The sequence below is a fragment of the Corylus avellana genome, chromosome 7, assembly GCF_965113065.1.
Source record: "Corylus avellana chromosome 7, dhCorAvel1.hap1.2, whole genome shotgun sequence".
NCBI lineage: Eukaryota > Viridiplantae > Streptophyta > Magnoliopsida > Fagales > Betulaceae > Corylus > Corylus avellana.
Window position 1 is genome coordinate 4,003,728 of NC_142496.1, and position 20,945 is coordinate 4,024,672.

General features: G+C 35.9%; 2 protein-coding genes across 4 annotated transcripts; both read left to right on the plus strand.

Moving 5' to 3' along the window:
• The first annotated feature begins 2,144 nt into the window (after positions 1–2,144).
• Positions 2,145–11,894, plus strand: SUT4 (sucrose transporter 4). Of its 3 annotated transcripts, none has more exons than XM_059597300.2 (6): positions 2,145–2,938; positions 3,870–4,615; positions 5,044–5,107; positions 5,188–5,231; positions 10,860–11,019; positions 11,360–11,894. In XM_059597300.2, exons 1-5 carry the CDS (start codon positions 2,455–2,457, stop codon positions 11,016–11,018), a joined length of 1,497 nt encoding a protein of 498 aa, XP_059453283.2. In that variant the 5' UTR covers positions 2,145–2,454; the 3' UTR covers position 11,019; positions 11,360–11,894. The 3 variants fall into 3 exon arrangements, with proteins under 3 accessions (XP_059453283.2, XP_059453281.2, XP_059453282.2); XM_059597298.2 differs by having other exon boundaries at positions 11,387–11,894; XM_059597299.2 differs by having other exon boundaries at positions 11,392–11,894.
• Positions 11,895–14,483: 2,589 nt separating this feature from the next.
• ZF14 (MATE efflux family protein) lies at positions 14,484–16,804 on the plus strand. Its single transcript, XM_059598352.2, has 2 exons — positions 14,484–14,751; positions 14,907–16,804. Exons 1-2 carry the CDS (start codon positions 14,608–14,610, stop codon positions 16,443–16,445), a joined length of 1,683 nt encoding a protein of 560 aa, XP_059454335.1. The 5' UTR covers positions 14,484–14,607; the 3' UTR covers positions 16,446–16,804.
• The last annotated feature ends 4,141 nt before the right edge of the window (positions 16,805–20,945 follow it).

Consider the following 20,945-nt stretch of genomic DNA (forward strand, 5'->3'; position numbering starts at 1 on the left):
TTGGGCTTAATTTCTATATGTGCTAATCCAACATATTCGAAGCAAGTACGTGTAAACTTACACATAAATTTAAATTGTCAATGCCACTTAAAATTTTAACATAAATATCATTAAATTTATAAAATTTAATTTAAATTACGAAATGAATTGAAATGTTTTTTTATTTTATTTTTACTCTCCCATCTTTTTTCTCATGCTTTCATTTTAAAAATTAATCATTAAATCTGTAAGACCCACGTGTAAATTATATAGATCTAGGCCTTGTTTGTTAAACCCCACCCCATTCTCTCACATTCTACCACACTATTCACTTCATTTTTTTCAAAAAAAAAAAAATTCTTATTTTTATATCAAATCATTCACTTTTTATATCACATCATTTATTTTTTTATTACTATTTAAATAAAAAAATCATTACAAAATAAAATTTTTCACTTTCCAATATCACTTTTTCATTTTCCCATATCAATCATTATTTATTTTTTATTTTTTATTTTTACAAATGAATAGTGCCATGGTGGGGGGTGTTGTTTAATAAACACCCCCCTAATAATTAATTTTTAAAATGCAATGATGGAAGAAGAACCCAAGTATATTAAATAGGAAAATACTAGGTGTTCTCCTTGTCCCATGTGAATATTATTTTTTTCTAAAAAAAAAAAAAGAAACTGGCCCCACCGGTCCGTTATTTCTCTTGTGAAATATTAGGTGTTCTCCTAATGTTTTCTTAGTCCTATGTATATATTATTTTATAAAATAAAAAAATATATAAAAAAAAAATTGGCCCTTATTTCTCTATTTGATTTTTAAAAAATAATATACATTTTAAAACCAAGATATATAACACGCATTTCTTTTCTTTTTTTTATTCGATTTTTAAAAAATAATATTCACATAGAACAAAAAAATACCCAACATTTTCCTATTAAATATCAGGTGTAGAAAATGAGTCATTTCCATTTTCATGGCTCAGTAAGAACTCTCCTTCCACATAAATGAAACTATCAATGGGAATGAATTTGCATTAATTTAATTTGCTGATAAGTAATGTTCAATTAATATTTGATCTAATTAGCACGTGATAAACATGCATGGAATTGAAAGATTAACAGTACCGAGAAAGTTACTTAGACATTACCCTTTGTTTTGATATGATGATGGGTATCTAATAATAATAATTCCATGAACATGAACATGCATGATGGCGATGCATGAACACTTAAAGAAGCGCTCTGGCAATTTGCTTTTTCATTATGAGCAGTGCAAATCACGACAGACCGTTTACACACGTGATCCCAACAGTTCTACAGATGCCACTAAGAACGACAATGAAGCAATCCTCGGCATACTTGTCCAATAAGCATTCCCACTTTTCCACCTTTCATTTTCCTAAACATCCCCCACACCAAAAAGAAAAACCACACCCAAAGCTTAAGAGTCTGTATTCTTTGATAAACAAGTGTTTGGTTCAATAATCGTGTTGAAATATGTATAATATAATATTATTTAGGTCAAATCGTAAATCAACTTTTATGTTAAATTTGTAATTCTTGTACAAAATTATCTTCCCAAATGATAAACAATCCAATTGAGATTCATTGTAATTGAGCAATAAGAAATATCTTGAAATTACAAGAGGCCTCAAATCTAGAACGAGACTCATTAGAGCCCACTGGTTCTAGGGTCAGGATACCCTGAAAAAATCATAAATTCTTAAATAACGGAATTTTGTCCAGTTTTAGACATCACAACAATTGAAAAATATTATTTATTAAAAATGTGACATGTTATCGAGACAACTAAAAAAAACCCTCATAAAATGGTTTTTTTTTTTTTTTGTTACTTTTGTAAAAATGCTTATTCTTCGTAAACTCAAACCGTATTTGAGTTAAAATTTTTGTACAACATAGAAATTTTTTTTTGTTTTTGTTAAAAAAAGGGTCTCCACAATCTCGGCGAGATTGAAAGAAAACCCGACACCATTTCCAAACAGAATGTAACACGCCAACTACTTACGTGTCTGTTTGATAATAAAAAATTAAAAAGGTTGTCGGACTATATATATATATATATTACCAGATTTGTCGCTTTACAGTAGAGGGGTATATTTATGATTTGGGTCATGAAGAATATTGAATAAAAATATGAGACCGAAGTTTGCCCTTATTTCCATTTATAATTTTGGCAGTAAATGGGTTTTATCTGCAAATTCTATGGTAAGATAAGGGCAGTTTCTCGTTGATAACAAACAAGCTTCACACACACTCGTTCGCAGGTGTGCCAGAGCGCAGTTCGGCGGAAGCCGCCAATTCTGTGTGTCTCCCGCTCTTCTATTCGATTCTCAATACAATTTATGAAGCGGTTAGAGCGAAAGAATTCGAAATTTATGAATCGCTGAAAGAATCGTATCGAAAAGAGTGAAAGAAGTAGACAACAAAAATTGGAGGGAGGAAAATGGCGATCCCTGAGGCGGAGCGCCGCCGTGTCAGGTTTCGGACGACGATCGAACCTAAGGTTCCGTTGAGGCGGCTACTGCGGGTGGCTTCGGTGGCGTGCGGGATTCAGTTCGGGTGGGCGCTGCAGTTGTCGCTGCTGACGCCGTACGTGCAGGAGCTGGGGATCCCGCACGCATGGGCCAGCGTGATATGGCTCTGCGGGCCGCTGTCGGGGCTCCTGGTGCAGCCACTGGTGGGCCACATGAGCGACCGCTCCACCAGCCGGTTTGGCCGCCGGAGGCCGTTCATACTCGCCGGGACGGTGTTGATCGCCGTCTCCGTCCTGATTATCGGACACTCGGCGGACATCGGGTGGCTACTCGGCGACCGCGGCTCGTTCAGGCCCAGGGCCGTGGCTGCGTTCGTGTTCGGCTTTTGGATTCTGGATGTGGCCAATAACATGACTCAGGGTCCTTGTAGAGCTCTGCTCGCCGATCTCACTGGTAATCCTCCATTGCCTTTTCTGCTATTTTATTTTTTTTCATTTTATTTAAGCGTTGCTAGATTCTTCAATGGCAAATCAAATCTGATTCGGCCCTCCAAAGCAATGTGCCAATTTGTTAGTGTTCGTTAATTTATTAGTGTCCTTCGAACTAGTTTATTCTGATAAAAAAGAAACTGTTGAATACAGGATTCTGTTTTTGAAATGTTAATTTTGGTCGTTATATATTTATTAATTGTTAGTTGTTGATATATTTTACTGTCTTAGCATTTAAATGGATTAGGATTTATCAGTTAATGATATCTTTTGTGGAACTAGAAGTACTAACAATTTGCTTCAATCGACTTTGTCGACCATTAATTAGTACGGTGGAAGAAACCCTGAATGTTTCACATGTTGATGGTGGGCATGAAAATCAAATGAACTAGTACTCAATTCAATCAAAATTGTAGCAAATTGGATTGGAGCTCATTGAATGATGTAAAAGCCATGGACGGGTTACAGTTATACTCAGCTTCGCTATTGAATTCTGCATAAAATCCACATCCTAAGTTTTTTGCCACAGATTATTCTTGCAATCTACCCAGCAGACTATAGAGCACTGCCTATTTCGTCAAAATGAAAATTGACTATTGAGAAAGGAGAGAAAGACATGAAGATAAGTATTGCCGAAAGTTCTGTATGAGAAACTTAGTGAGATATAATAGAACCTATTCTTCTTAAATGTTTTTTTGTGTAAAAAATATTCCCAAATTAGAAAGATAATGGCATGTGGAACATGGTTCATTCTTTTGAGAAACACCAGTTACTACTTTGTACCTACACCTGCATGTGAAACATATGAAAAATATTAAATTTTGTCAAAATATAAATACTTCTGCAAACAAACTACAAGTTGACATATGCCTTGTGCTAAATATCTGTCATGCTAGGAAAGGATCATCGAAGGAATCGAGTGGCAAATGCATATTTCTCTTTGTTTATGGCTGTTGGCAATGTTCTTGGCTTCGCCACTGGATCATATAGTGGCTGGTTCAAAATTTTTCCATTTACTCATACCACTGCATGCAATGCAAACTGTGCAAATCTCAAGTCTGCTTTCCTTATCGACATTGTGTTCATTGCAATTACTACATATGTAAGCATATCAGCAGCTCAGGAAGTGCCTCTTGGTTCGAGTGTGAGGTCCACACCCTCTGCCGAAGATGGGCCAGGAACTTCAGGTCATGCTCAAGAAGCCTTTCTTTGGGAACTGTTTGGGACTTTTAGTTATTTTTCAGGGTCTATATGGGTAATCCTGTTTGTTACTGCTTTGACCTGGATTGGATGGTTTCCATTTCTTCTTTTTGATACTGATTGGATGGGTAGAGAGATTTATGGTGGCAAGCCTAACGAAGGGCAGAATTATAGTACTGGAGTTAGAATGGGTGCCTTTGGTCTGATGTTGAATTCAGTTGTTCTTGGAATAACTTCAGTGCTCATGGAGAAGTTGTGCAGTAAGTTGGGGGCCGGTTTTGTGTGGGGGGTTTCAAATATCCTCATGGCTCTCTGCTTTCTTGGAATGCTAGTAATTACCTTTGTGGCGAAGAGTTTGGGCTATGCAGGCCTTGAACTACCTCCAGATGGCATTGTAATTGCTGCATTGCTGATTTTTGCAATTCTCGGAGTTCCTTTGGCGGTAAGTCATGCAGTTCTCTCCTCTAAAAGGAATAACAGTTTTCTATTTTTTTTTTCTCCTACTCAGTCATACTCAAATTAAGGGATAATAGGAGTCAAACTTCTATTTTATGTGCATTATGAATTTATGCTGTTGTGGCCTAACGCATGCAGAGGGCCTTAATAATAAGTTGTTGTATTCTTCAGCTAAAACATGACCGATATGATCCTTCCAGTATATCCTTATTGTTGGGGCATCAAAGAAGAATTATGCAAAATTTTCTGGAGCAGGGCCTTCAGACCGAATATTGCGTTTTGGGATAACATTCTTTTCTTTTTGCCTATGTGATCAGTTAGAACTGCCGCATATATAGCTAACATGAGGATGACACTTGTATGTATTATGCAAGAGCTCAGTTTATGCATTGATTTTTACAATTTTTATTGCAGATCACTTACAGCGTTCCATATGCCTTGATATCCTCACGTATTGAGTCTTTGGGACTTGGCCAAGGTGGGCAATTTATAGTTTCAAAAAATTTCTGGGAGATGTTGGCTGTTGGGCTGCTTATCTAAATGGTTGGGTTCTTGCAGGATTATCAATGGGTGTCCTGAATCTGGCAATAGTGATCCCACAGGTATGGCTGCCCTTTCATTCCTTTATTCTATGTGCATATCTGGCACTAATACTAAATGGTAATCAATTCATATTCATGATAGATGTTGTTTTATACCAAGTTTTTGGGATGACCGATAACTAACATGTTGTCCAACCTTTGATTGTCTATTGAGATTCAATTTGAATCTCTGAAACCTCCATTGCATTCAAAATTTGAATCTCAAAGTGAGAAGCAAAATCTTTTCCGTGAGTGACTTGGTGGTTGATATTTTCTCTCTCACACTAAGGTTCAAGGTTTGAATTGAATGGGGTTGTTAGAATTAGTGTGTTGTGTGTTTGATACACATAGTTATCCCACATTTGAGAAGTTTTTTTTGTATGGGTGCTTGATGTACATTGATTGCTTACTTTATGGTAAATTAAGCTTTTGGGATTGGTGGTTCTGTCATGGTATCCTATCCTTATTAGGTTAAAAGTTACTTGGTTCATTTCACGGTGACCTCATTTTGTTTAGTTTCTTTTACTTATGCACATGCAAGGCTCAGAATTGATTCGGTGGATTAGAAATTAAGTGTTATTAGGTGGTTTACAAGAGGGGGAGAATGTTAGTGTTGGTATGTTTTGTGAGTTTGATATACATTGTTGGCCTACTTCCTAATTTCTTAAGCTTTAGTGTCCGTTTGGTTTAGTGGTTTGAAAAAATAACAATTTCAAAATGAAAACGCGATTTTTAAAAACACAATTAAAATCATGTATAAAATCATGTATTTTTAAAATCAGCCTTTAAAATCATGTATTTTTTTTTTTAAAAAAAAGCAACTCTTACCTACATTTTGAAAACATGGATTTTTTCACGTTTTCAAACTGCCATTTTTTTTTTCAAATACACTCTAAAAAAGGACACTTTCCGCGATTTTGTTTAAAAATGTTCTTTTGGCCTACGAAATTGTGAGGCCAAAAGCACTCTACTATATACTTTCAAGGTAGATAGTAGCTAATGTATTATTGGAGTCGTGTTTGTGAAGTTCAGTTATCCTAGAAACAGTCTTTTTTTTTCCTTCTGCATGTGCAAGGCCTTAGTCTTCAATTAATGAGCAGGCTTGCACGTTAGGGGGAGAGGGGGGTAAATGAGTAGGTGCTTGATATATATTGTTGACCCACTTTTTGATAGTGTAAAGCTTTTGAGATCAATGCTTCAACATGTTGTAAGAGCCTGATTTATTTGATTGTTCTTGGACTCCACAAATCAGGCCTATCTATACTTACATTTTTTTTTTGTTTTTTTGTGGGGAGGGGGGGAGAGGAGTGGGTTTACACATGGGCTCTTCTGGGGTTTTGTCCATAGCCTCTCCTTTTTGTGTGCATGTGTTGGTTTGGTTGGTGACTCGTCGAAATATAAATATAATCCCTCTCCACATTACAACCCCATCTCTTAAGTTATGTTTTTTTGTTCTTAAATCCTCTTTCAAAATTAATAGATATGTAATTAGCTTGTTGAGCAATTTATAAACTTGGAACTACTATAGTTATTTAATAATTTATGGGATCACATATAGTACTCATTAATTTTATACTTACGCGACATAGACATGAAACTTGGGATATATTGCTTTGCCTCTTGATCATTATTCATCTTAGGATTTCTCTTTTTTTTTTTTTTTTTTTGATAAGTAATAAAAGTTTTATTAAAGGATTTCTCATATTAATGTCTTGTCTTGGCTTTCATTGAAAAAATTTCTGGCTCACTAAATGTGATAAAGGATGTTTGTGGGTCCCATATTGGTTAGGTGTGGTTTTATATCTAATAATTGGCCTCTCTACCTAATGACTCCAGCTTTTGGTTTGGATGTTCTGAGATCTTTTCCCCCCGCCCCTCCCAAAAATAAAAAACCTTTTTCCCTCTGGTGAGCCACCTATGAGTTTGTTCCCTGCGGTCTTCACTGTGTACCCCAACTCCTTAGCCAAAAGCAAAGAAAAAATCCATTAGAATAAAGCATCGATAATCAAAAACAAGAAATCCAGTAGACATTTTCCGAAATCTTCCTAGGATCTTTATAGATAAAATCTGGAAAAAAATGAATATTGAAAGAATGGATTTAATCATAAACTCCAAATACTAAAAATTAATTCTTAAAGCTTGTGGGCAAAACACCATGAAAGCCCTATTTAATTGCAGCAGTCATTTATTTTGGCATGGTGGTTATGCATCTAGAGTAGTGGGTTATGAAAAAAGTGAGGATGTTCGCTAACATTTTTGAAAATTTACTTGTCAAAAACATTTTTGGAAAGTCTTTCTATTTTCAAACACAAAAAACACAGTTGTCAAAAAAAAAAGTTACGAAATGAAACATTTTTCAACAAACAAAACACAACATTTTTCAAAAAACAAAAGTTACAAAATGAAACATTTTTCAAAAAACAAAAGTTTTAATGCATAATTGATACTTGTGGTTTCACTCTTTATCAAAAAGGTATTTGGGTTTTAAAAAGTAACAAAAGTGATACATTTACTTTCCAAGTTTATCTATTTGATACCTCTGTCCATCTACCATTTAAAAACTTAACAAAATTTTTACCACATCTATATAAAGCCATATAAGACCAATCAAATTTTGCCACATGTACAACTATGCCACCTCAGCTTGACACCTGAGAGCTGACCACATTACCGTTCCTAAAGGAGAAGACAAGGTGGCCATGTGGCTACCCGAACAGAACAAAGGTGGTTACATGACTACCACAGCAGGAGTTGGCCATGTGGCCACCCTAACCAGATGGGGGTTGGCCGCGCAGCCACCCTCACAGAGTCACAGATCAGAGGTGGTTGCACGACTACTTATCTCTCTCCCTCTTTTTTTTTTTTCTTTTTTTTTTTTTAAGTAAATAAATTTTTAATTTTTTATAAGTCAGCCTCCGCCCCTGAAAAAATAAGCATAGTTAATGGTTAAGAAAAAGAGACCAAAATTTTCTTTTGGCTCATTTAAACTCCACGACTAATGGCGCATAGAGTGCACCTCAGCGTGAGCTTTAAGAGAATGTGGCACCCTTTTTATAGACAGAGTGTGTGGGAATTGTGCTTGTTCTTTTCAGTGTTGGGCAAAATGAGATGGCTGGTTTGCATCTTCTGGTGCCTCATTGTCTGCTGGTTTCTCTCCATCTCGTGTTGGAAGTAACACATTTGTTGATATTTCTTCCAATCCAGTCATTTGGTCTAGCACATATTCACTTAGCAATTTCAAATTTTAAGGTTATTACATGTACGTAAGATTTGTTTATATTGTGTTTACTAAGTTCTTGTGAAGACTAGCAAATAATAAATGGAACATCAATTTTCTCGATCAAGTAATGGGTAAAAATAGAATTTTGTTGCCTGCCAATTGGTTTTATTTTCTAGTCTTATATGTATTCTGTCCAATGGGCAAATCAATCATTTGGGCATTTTTCATAACATTAACACTGAATTTTTGGTCCATCCTTAATTTGGTGTCTTGTATTTGCTAACAGAGGTCTTAATTTAGTGCCTTGCATTTTGCTTGTTCTTTTTCATACTGATTTAGTTAGTATATATCATATATTAACCAACTAGTTTGTATGTTAAATTGTTAATATATATATATATATATATATATATATATATATATATATATTGTGTGTGCGCGCGCGCGATATAAGAACAAGCTAACGAGTAAAGCCGAGCTTATACAAGCTATGTTCACAAACATTAATTGAGTTGAGCCAAGTTTATGCGGGTCGTTTAATTATCGAACGTAATTTTGTGTTCACTAATAACTCATATATTAAATGAACCAAGCTGGAGTTGAACTTATATGAGTTGATCCCAGGCAAACTTGTGAGCAAACTAGTTCATTTACAGCCCTATTTGTGATGGTGGTGTTTACTGGGATTGTTGGAGCATTGTGGTGGCTATGTGGAGACTCTGGGTGGATAATGACTACAGAAGTAAGATTGAGATGAGGGATTAGCTATTTGTTTTGGACATTTTTTTGAAAGAGAAGGATAGTGTAGTGGTAGAGGGGGGATAATGGTGCGCAGGCTATGGTGGAGAATGATAGTCTCTCTCTCTCTCTGCTTTAATTTATTGATTTTATGGTGCTGAGTTGGGTGGATGTGTCATTTCGGCTTATTCCTTTAATGGCATTATAAATTTAGGCCCCTTGAGTCAATGTACTTATTTCTCCAGGTTTGTAGGTAGGGTGGTTATATGTTTTTTTTTTCTGAAATCTATTAAGGGGAGAATTGTAGTTTTACCCTTAATATGTTAGTAAAGAAAGAAAAAAGAAAGGTTAATTATCTTTTAATTTTGAACATTCATTTCACAACTTATTGTATCTTTTTCATCAGTGGACAAGTGAATGTTTTGCTAAAAGGACTGATATTCTTTTTCTGAGACTCTAGTTGAAAATATAAGGGTTGCAGTCACCAAAGATATATTGTCTACCGAAAACAGCTTTCATTCATTAGAGAGTTAAAATGTGAGTACCAAAGTAGTTAACCATGTGGATTTTTGGGAGAAGCGAGGCTGGATTATGGTTTTTATAAGACTTCCCCAGAAGAGTGAGTATCATTAAAATATAATATAACATTTGTTGCATGAATTGTAGGATACTATATTGGGCACTCACAAGTTTGTTCTAGTTTATTTTCACGAAATCTGACACCCCTTTTCATGCAAAGGCTATGTTGTTGTTTCTGAACCCTGATCTGTTCCATATCCAATAAAGAACTTCATTATATTCAGAGCTTAACAAATTATCAGGGGCATGCTCACCACTATAAGTTATTGAAATCAGAGGCCAACATATATTTTAACAGTGATCCTTCTGGTATAAATTCTAAATAAGTTGCAAACATATGATGTTTGTGTTCTGATTTAAATAGAATATATTAAACCCAGACTTATCTTACATCCAGAAGAACAGGGGTGCTGGAGTTCTGTTGAAGCTTGGCTTATATGTTTATATATAAGTAAAGAAGTGATCTTAATTAGGGAGATCTAAAACCATTCTTATAACGTAGAAGGAAAGCCCACTTTTATGTTGAATACATGCCTGAAATATCAATAAGAATATCTGCACCCTTTCATACTTGCTGCCTCGCTTAATTGTTATCTAGAAGCATGTTTACAGCAATTAGCTTGACCAATGCCAATATACAAAATACTTCCAGCTGTAATATTCATCTAAGATAAAAAAGAGTCAGTGCTATTGGCATTTTGAAGATGCAGGCCATTTGCCGGACATCAAAGTGTGACCTCACTTAAGCATCACACGGAGGGAGAAAAATAATTGATTTACATGTTTCTGTTAGCTATTGAAAAACAATGTGTGCAGTGAAATCTTGCACCCAAATTTTCCCAATTGTGAGATATTACCATCTATAATTATGAGAACATGCATGTAGTTTATTTATTATCCAATCTGAAGAGTATTCATGCTGTTAGGTCTCTAATTGTTAACTGTTGTTTATCCCTGCTGCTTATTCCTAGTCTAATATCCTGGTCTCCTAGTGACTCGTGTAATTCTGGGAAAAAAAATTATGTGGAAAAATAATTTTGGTAGCATGTCATTCACTTTTGTTTGTTCTAATTCTTAGTCATTTAAGTGATGAATCTCGTGTTTGAGAGCAGGTTGTGGTGTCCCTGGGAAGTGGACCATGGGATCAGCTATTTGGTGGGGGAAATGCTCCAGCCTTTGCTGTGGCAGCAGTTGCAGCCTTTGCTAGTGGACTTGTAGCCATCTTAGCTATTCCACGATCTGGTCCTCAGAAGCCCAGAGGCCTCACATGAGGTATCTTGTTGTAACCACTAGCCAGAATTTGTAAAATAGATATTGTTCATTCCATCTATTTAATACAATTAATTGTTTGAAATTCATTTGTCCAGGAATCTTTCTTTCTTTTCTTTTTCTTCTTTTTTTCCCTTTCATTCAGTTTTCCTTGATATTTCTTTTCATCTTTTTAAGATATTCAAATAACCGAATGGCCTAAAGTTTCTTCTCATTGGTTGTTGAAATAGCAACTGAGAGTGGACAATAAGTTTTCCAAGACCTATTATTCTAATTTTTTTTCGTAGTATTGGAGGCTTTGAGAACTGTTTCTCATTTATAACTCAATGAGACCCTGTGACAGTCTGACTGAATCATAAATCCTGTTTAGAGTAGTGAGGAAGGTGCGGACTGAAGGCGTGGGGTCTCCATTTACGACAGGCACTGGTGAACATTCTACTACATATATAATTAACGGTGGAAAGCAAGCCAGTTTTGAAGTAATAATTTCTCAGACATGCTCGAAAGCTGTCATCAAATGCTGTGTGAGACAGGTTAGTTCCAAATCAGTGGAGAATTTCTTCACCAAAAATCAGTCCCACTTCATTGAAACATTGCTTTATGGCTAATTGCCAGAGAAAAGTAGTTGAAGCCTCAGCTCTGGATTCCAAAGTTACTCTCAAGACTAGTTCCTTTCAAACCAAGATAAGTTGCCCTTAATCGGGAATTATTCCTCAAGAAAATAAAATTTTCTTTCGGGGCTTATTGTGCGTTGATGGTTTGTCCGGTGATGATCTATTGGAATATCATGCATTTTGTACATGATTTTTGTTGTATGAATATGAAGTGTGCTTGGTGGCCAACAATGAATATATGAATTATGCTGATTGAAACCCTGATGTACACATCTTTTATGCTCTGGCTTTTTTTTGCGGAAAGCTGGAATGATTTCTATGGCAGGTTTTATTTATCATTTTCTTTTTCCTTTTCTTTTATTTTTGTCTGCATCTGAACCTTGGAATAAATTCCCGTGTTCATTGCACTTATCAGTATCAATGGAAGTCTGTTTTTTGCCTTGAATGCTCCCATCAATGCTTGCTACTCAGCCCTGTGAAGCATTTGAAAACAAACACAATTCCCCTTGGGTACTTCTTGCTCAGATATGACTCTATAAAGATTTTGAATGAACACATGAAAATTTCATTGCCAAACTAGCTTGTCATCATCATTGGTGTTAAATAAGACAAGATATTCTACTGCCTTACTGCCAGGGGTATTGTATTATAGCTTTTATTACAAGTCTGAATTATATCAAAGATTATAGTTATTTGCTGTACATCCGGCACGTTAGACAGCTTCTAGTAATTCACTAGTATGTGTGGTGTTGGAGAGAGAGAGAGAGAGAGATTTATGGGTATCTATCTATATCTCTGCTATAAGTCGTGGAGATTAAGCATCTACCTTTTTCAGGAAAGGGGGGGAGAAGCATTGGTGAGGGGGATGGAATCTGGGAATTTGTTCGTGTTTCAAGGGGAGTAGTATAATCTTCATTAACAGAAAAAATTCTGACAGGTCTTGTCATTGTTGCAAATACTTTTTTCCCCCCAAACTTGCATTTTGGTATTGTATTTCTCCAATCTCCACTACAACTTGCTTTGGTGTGAGGGGTAATATGATTTTCTGATTGACGTGGGTAAAAGTGAATGGCATCACCACATCCCATGATAAAAGGTTGTCCATTTCTGTTGCTACAACAATCCTGGTGGGGTCTCCCCCAACTTGGATGCTAAATTCGAAAAAGGTATTTTCATATTTATTTAATTATTTATTTCATATAATTTTGGCTCTGTTGTTTGCATGACACATAGCTTTCATGGCAACAACATATCGATCTAAACACACATGGACTCTGACATTTGTGGGGAGGGGTATGGGTTTCAGGGAAGTAACTGATTCTTGAAGTTGCAGGAGACCCAGAAGAAAAAAGAAAGCAAAAAAAATTAACTGCTGTTGTTGTTTGAGAGTGGTGATGGTAGGGCAGGTTTTGTTGTCTTACATGCAGAGAGACACAGTCTCATCTGTGTTGTGCGAAAGGGAATACATATTTCATGGTTGTAGCTGCTGCACGTAATTTTCTCTCCTCTCTCAGTGTTCCCTTTCTCCCATCTGCCTCTTCTTCACACAGCCATCTACTGTCATCTCCATTAGCATCACTTTGTGGTCCCCATTCATCGACAACACCTACCTCCACATACCCATAAAGATAACCCTTTCTTTAAAAAAAAAAAAAAAGAATTTTTTAAAATAAATTAATGTGAAAAGGTTGCATTAAAAGATCCCACTAGATTTTTGCACCTTTTCTTTTTTTTTCATCTCACTTGCTAACCCCTCCCCCAAACCCCACCTGTTTATACTTCATCATCGCCTTGATTTTGCACTTCTCTCAACTCCACAACCCAGCAATGAAAAATGTCTCTGAGTGATTTTATATGGAGTTGGGATCTTTGAAGATCTCTTAATGGATCAGAAAATCTCTGCCATCTATCTCAGTGCTTCTTTCTTTTACAAATACCCCTCCCCCGCATATCAAATATGTCAAACATATTATATATATATATATATATATATATATATATATATTCCCTCTTCTAAACATGTAAAACAAAGAGTGGAAACAAATGGGGCCTTTAAATAGAGATTACACAAGCGATGTTTTGGGTGTTAAAATGGATCCAGACAGAGCAAAGAGTGAATGTTTTTCTCACATGGGTTGTGCAAGAATGGAACATGCATGCTTGCCTTTGAACACGCAAACATTCAAAGTTAGAAGCCTGCAGGCATTTGTCACACAAAAAGTAAATAAATAAAATTAAAATAAATAGGCCAATATATGATGCCCTTGTCACCTCAGCACAAGTAGGCGAATTTGCTCATTGATCCCTTCGATCCACTTGACACCTAAAGATAAACTTCTTTATATTTTTCTTCGTACACAAAACCAGAAACCCAAACACGGGTGTGTTTAGAAAGATTATCCACTTGAGCCAAAAAAAGTTGATTAAACCAGAAGAGTAAACGCACCCTCAAGAGACTGCAAAAAGCACCCTCCCATTATCATGTAAACAAACCACAAACCAAGCCAGCTGATTTGGCGGTAAAAGCAATAATATCCTCACCAATCACCTCTCTTCTCTAGCTACTATTTTACCATCTTAGTATTAAAGATAAGATCTTAGAGAAGCTTTGTAAATACTCTTGCTCTGTCTTTTCTAAACTCCACCCATTTATTCTTCCTTCTTTCTGATCATATTACAAATGAATATACACCAGCAAGCAGCCTGATAGATCGGTTTATAGACAGAGAGAGAGAGAGAGAGAGGTTGGTCCCCCCATAGACACTCCGGTTTATCAGATATTTTTTTTTTTTTGGTGCTAAATTGACACGTTTCTGAGAACAAAAGGTAGGGCCTAATCCCTCCATGTATATATATAACCTATCCTCCACACACCCGTTGCCATATTCAAAGCTCCCAACAAAACAAAACAACAGCACAAAACAGAAAGCCATATATTTCATCTCTCTCTTTCAACTTTCTTTTACCCACAAAAACTATGTGTAATCCAAATCCTTCTTCTCCCTCTCTTCCACTCTCTTCCAAGAAAACCCACAACTTAAGTCTCAACAAACCTACGGATCCTCATGAACCAGATACTGAAGCTGAAGATCAACTTCATAGGTGGCCAACACCTTCTGAGGTAAAAAAAAACAAAAAAAAAAAAAAAAGAAGAAGAAAAATATCCATGCACACATACACTCTTAAGAACAGCAATGATCCGTATATAATATATGTACATGCATATATCTTATAAACTCAGGCATTTTTTCTTATACTTGTGTTTGATTAATTCAGGCCTTGGAAGAAATCAAAGCCATAGGGAAAATCTCAGGCCCTACAGCCATCACAGGTCTTCTTCTATACTCAAGAGCCATGATCTCCATGCTTTTTCTGGGCTATCTTGGGGAGCTCGAGCTCGCCGGAGGATCGCTCTCCATCGGCTTCGCCAACATCACCGGCTACTCCGTGATCTCCGGCTTGGCGATGGGAATGGAACCAATTTGCGGCCAAGCTTACGGCGCAAAACAATGGAAGCTTCTTGGCTTAACTCTGCAAAGAACAGTACTTCTCCTCCTATCCACCTCCATTCCCATCTCTTTCATGTGGCTAAACATGAAGAGAATCCTCTTGTGGTGCGGTCAAGACAAAGAAATATCATCAGTTGCTCATACTTTCATCGTCTTCTCCATTCCAGACCTCTTCTTCCTCTCACTTCTTCACCCTCTTCGAATCTATCTGAGGACTCAAAGCGTCACATTACCCTTAACTTATTGTTCTGCAATCTCCGTTCTCCTTCATATCCCAATCAATTTCCTTCTTGTTGTCCATTTCAAGATGGGAATTTCAGGGGTTGCAATTGCAATGGTATGGACAAATCTCAATCTCTTCCTCTTGCTTTCTTCCTTCATTTACTTCTCCGGCGTCTATAAGAACTCGTGGGTATCTCCAAGCACCGATTGCGTCCGCGGATGGTCGTCTTTGCTCGCCATGGCCATCCCTACCTGCATCTCCGTTTGCCTTGAATGGTGGTGGTATGAGTTCATGATATTGCTGTGTGGCCTTCTTGTCAACCCCAAAGCAACAATTGCTTCAATGGGAATTCTCATCCAAACAACATCTCTTGTCTATGTTTTCCCATCAGCTCTCAGCCTTGGAGTTTCCACTAGAGTTGGGAATGAATTAGGCGCAAACCGCCCCGAAAAAGCCCGAATTTCCACCATCGTCTCCCTCGTTTGCGCCGTCGGATTAGGCCTTGCAGCCATGCTTTTCACAACCTTGATGAGGCACCAATGGGGTAAGTTCTTCACAACCGACGCCGAGATTTTAGAGCTCACTGCAATCGCATTGCCCGTGGCCGGGCTCTGCGAGCTCGGAAACTGCCCGCAAACCACCGGCTGCGGCGTTTTGAGAGGCAGCGCGAGGCCGACGATCGGAGCGAACATCAATTTGGGATCATTCTATTTGGTGGGTATGCCTGTGGCAATCTTCTTGGGGTTTGTGGCGAAAATAGGGTTCGCAGGGCTCTGGCTCGGGTTACTTGCGGCGCAGGCTTCATGTGCTCTGCTCATGCTTTATGTTCTCTGCAACACCGATTGGATGATTCAGGTAGAGAGAGCAAGGCAACTCACACAAACATATACCACGTCTCCTCCGTTGCCGGTATCATCATCATCATCACCACCGGAGATATCTAACACTGAAGAATCCGGCAAGAAGGCTAATCTTGAAGAGATATTGTGCATCAATAATGGCGATGAGCTTCTGATGAAGTCACCATCACCAACATCGCTTGAAACAGAGCCGCTTATATCTACTAGACATGATCATATATAATACTGTGTAACTGATTGATATGGGATGTTAACTTCACCATTTTTCCCCATCCCGGCCATGTGAAAATTATTTAGATTAAACCCTTTTCTTTTAAAAGTTGTTGTATTAATAATAATAATAATAATAATAATAATAATAAACATAGTAGAATAGAATCGAAACACTTTTGTATTATTTCTCCAAATTGACATTGTGTGTGTTTATGTTGTCTGAGTGAGAGAGTGTGAGAGGTTAAGCTGTCGGTTGTTTTTGAGGCGTGGGAGGAAGAATCTCTGCCTACCTTTCTTCTTGTTTCTTTCCAAATTAGGCAAGCATCTTGACTGCCTAAAATGGAAAAATTACCTTAATACACTGTAAACTTCGGCTTAATTAAACCGCCCCAGATCTTAACATTGCTGCTCTCTCTCTCTCTCTCTCTCTCTCTCTCTCTATATATATATATATATAGGCGTACCATATCTATACATCACGTACATTATAGTTATACCTATTATCGAAGAAGTCATAAAAAATTAAAAATAAAAAACTATTACCATATAATATAAACTAGAGGTGATAAGTAATGAAAGGCCAAGGCCTTTTTATATCAAACTGATTTTAAAGTTTTGAGTAATCTCTTGAGCTTTCTTCTTTTATCAAGCCATTACTTATGACTCAAAATTTATCAAGTCACTTTCTAAGATTTGCTTTGTTATCATCCGTTTGTATTTTTGCGGTTAACTTTTTAAAGGTGATGAGTGACATGTAGCCATCGGACCGTACCATGTCCAATAAAAAGTAAACATGTGTCCAGAGAATATAATCAACTAGCTTATATCAAACTATACCAAACTGGATGCACCACATTATTGACAAGTACCTCAACCAATACTAAAAAAAAAAAAAATAAAAGCCTCCCACAACAGATGGGGGACGGCCTTGTGCATGGCCACTTCCACATGCAGCTAGCAGATGGGGATGACTACAACCACTCCCACAACAGAGGCCCTTTTCGTACATCAGAGGGGTTTATTATTATTATTATTATTATTGATTAAGTCTTGATTGATATGTTATTTATTTTTTATTTTTTATTTTTTATTTTTTATTGACATGTCAATGACTTGGCACATCCAGCGCATGGCAGCGTGCATTGCCCCTTCCACATGCAGTAGATGGGGATGGCTGTAACCACTCCCACAACGGAGGCTCATTTCGTACATCCGAGGGGGTCTTGCTTGACATGTTACTTTTTAAAAAAAAAAACAAAAACAAAAACAGTTCTTATTGACATGTCAATACGTACGTGGCACATCCAATGCATGGTATATATATGTCTAAATTCTAAAGTAAGCTAATTGGCAGGATTGTTTGGACACGTATTTATTTTTTGTTAGACATAATGTATAGAGTCTAATGAGTAAGGAGAAAGTAATTTGATAGCGGTGCAAGTCTTATGAAGTGATTTGGTAAATTTTAAACCTCAATAAGTGATTTTGACAAAAGAAAAAAAACCTCATAAGAAACATTTTTCTAAGTAACTTTGAGTAGACATATATTAAATCAGTAACACATGTATACATGTAAACTCACGTGTATATATATATATATATATATATATATATATATATATATATATGGAGAGAAAGAAAGCATAGTAGTAATTCAAGAAGGATAATAATTGGTACTAGAAAAGTACCTAGTGAAGAAGGGGTGGAGTTGGGGGTAGAGGGGCCCTGCTTGGAACTCATGAAGAAACAAAATAAAGCTATTATTGCCCATGTCTACTTCTCACATGACAAAACCAAAGAGTAGCACTGCCTCTCTGTTAGCAGTTCCCCCCACCCCCCTCACCCCACTTCTTTTCGTACTAAACCAACCCAATATGCCTTCACCCATGCATGCACCACATCATCCACACACACATATATATATATATATATATATATATATACACAATAATACATGTCCACACGCGCGCACACATATATATATATATACACAATAATACATGCATTTTTGTATGAGAGTAATGCTATATGTCATCTCCGGCCCGGCTTATTCTCCTTTCATCTATTCAAAGCTTGTGTGATGCTGCGTATGCATGAAGATAATTGGTTTTTTTATCTGAAGGACCACGCCACGTAGGGTTGAGTGGTGGGTACGTGGGAGACAGATAAAAATGATGATAAATAGACTTACGTACTATCATACAATTGGGGATGACGTGACAGTTAAAATCAACTCTTTTTTTTTTTTTTTTTTTTTAATATATAAAGTTGGAGGATAACTTTGTTTGTATATATACAAGAAGACCACCATATATAGAGGATATATAATTTCTGAGTGGTACACGTATGACAGATTTGATCATTCTTTATTTATTTATATTTTTCCCCATCTCCGTGCCTGTGGTGGCTTTAGCTATTACTACTTCTTCATCTCATCACCTTTTCTTATCTTCTTTTCAGAGACAATTTGTTTGATAGTATGGACTACTGTTTCTAGCTAGCTAGCTAGCTATCCTAGTATTGTTCCATTACATATAACCATGCATTTGAGGCAATAGAAAAATGTCTCTATAATGGGTGCACAGTATTGCAAACATGAATATTTCCTACACTTTTGTCGTGGGATTTAACACCATACATTTTTTTTATTATTTAAACTCATGCTTTTTCTTTTTATACATCTTTACTTAAATAAATACCCGTTTTAATTATCATTTGGAGTTTGGGGTGAAAAAATAAAAAATAAAAAATAAATTTGGGGGAGAGAGGGGCTGGATAAAATTATAATTTAAAAATGATTATATATAAGGGCATTTTAAAAAAAATAATAATAATAATAAGGAAAATGGTTCCCCCTAAGTGTTAATAATTTTTGATGCAAGAGTCATAACTTATATACGAGTTGTTTGATGTTAAGTTGATGGTGCTGGCCCGCGTACCTTAATAGAGAGGCTCGAATGGCAAGAATTGACATGATTAGACATAATTGTTTTACCATGAATATCAAAATCACACTAAAGACCCCAATTCAAAAAGCTTATTTTGACAAGCGCATTATGGCATTGGTTTTTGACAAGCACTCTGAATCAGCGTTTTAAGATTTCTTTTAACTATATATATATATATATATATATATATATATATATATAAGTGTGTTAGATTCTGTGTAAAGTATGTGCTGAATAGTAATTTAACTCACTTCAAAAAAAAGAAAAAAAAAAATAGTGATTTAACTAATGCATATTTAGAGTGTATTGGCCTAGTAATTTGTAGGTTAATTAATACATATTTAATTTTAACCACATTGTGAAAAGCATTTTGTTGTCCTCAAGAGGTAGGTCAATCGGCTGTGGACCACGCCTCATGAAGTGGGGTCACTAGTTCGAGTCTTCCCTCCCCCTTTCCTTGTATGAACATAAAAAAAAAATAAAAAAATAAAAAAATTTGCTTATGAGTACGTATTGAAAAGAAAAAAAAAAAGAAGATAATTTAAAAACGTGAAAAAATTTACGTTTTCAAACCATAAATAAGGAGGCATATTTTAAAAAAAAAAATACGATTTTTAAATGTCAAGTCAGTAATTTTACCAAACGTTTAACTATACTTTTAAAAATCGATTTTCCTTAACTACATTTTGAAATCACTATTTTTCAAACTACACGTTTTGAAACTACTAAACCAAATAGATATTTAACTATGTAAATTATTGTGAATAACTACTTGAATTATAATTCATCATTTTTGATATATAACTAAGACTTTATTTGTTTCAACGCAAAATGTTTTCCATCGTAAAATATTTTCAACGAAAACAATTTTTCAAAAATATGATTTTTTAAAAAATATTTTTTGGCATTTGACTCGTACAGAAATTAATAATTGGCAACTTTCTAGCAACCTTCCACGATGGTATGATGGTTTGAGAAGGAGACACTCAAACTCGAAAAATAGTTTACAAAATTTAAAAACAAACCATTTTTCAAAACAAAAAAAAAGTTACTCTAGGTATTACTCATTAAAGATTAGTTTCTTTTCTATACAAGAATAATTGCTCTCATTCTATACTTTACTTGAAAACTAGAGGAAAAAAAAAATATATGTATATATATATATATATATGTCTTCTCATGTATATATTTCTGAAACGAAAGCTGAAATGACACCCACAAAGATCCCCATATAGTATGACTGGCTTTGTTGATGATAACTTGGAGCCAAACATATATACATGCATGGCAGGTGTGGGATAGGCGTAGCTCAATGACACTTTGCCATGAAAATTGCCTTTTTCTCTGAATCACCCCCCCATGATTTTGATTGTACACACATGATGGACTTCCACTTTTTTCTTTTTCTTTTTTTCTTTTTTAAGCTGAATGTCAATTACTCTAGCTCTATCATTTACTATAATAAAAAATAATAAATAAAGATTGATGTTCTAACAAAAAAAACAAATACACTTGTCAACTATTTCTGAAACGAAGGCTGAAATGACCCCCACCAGATCCCA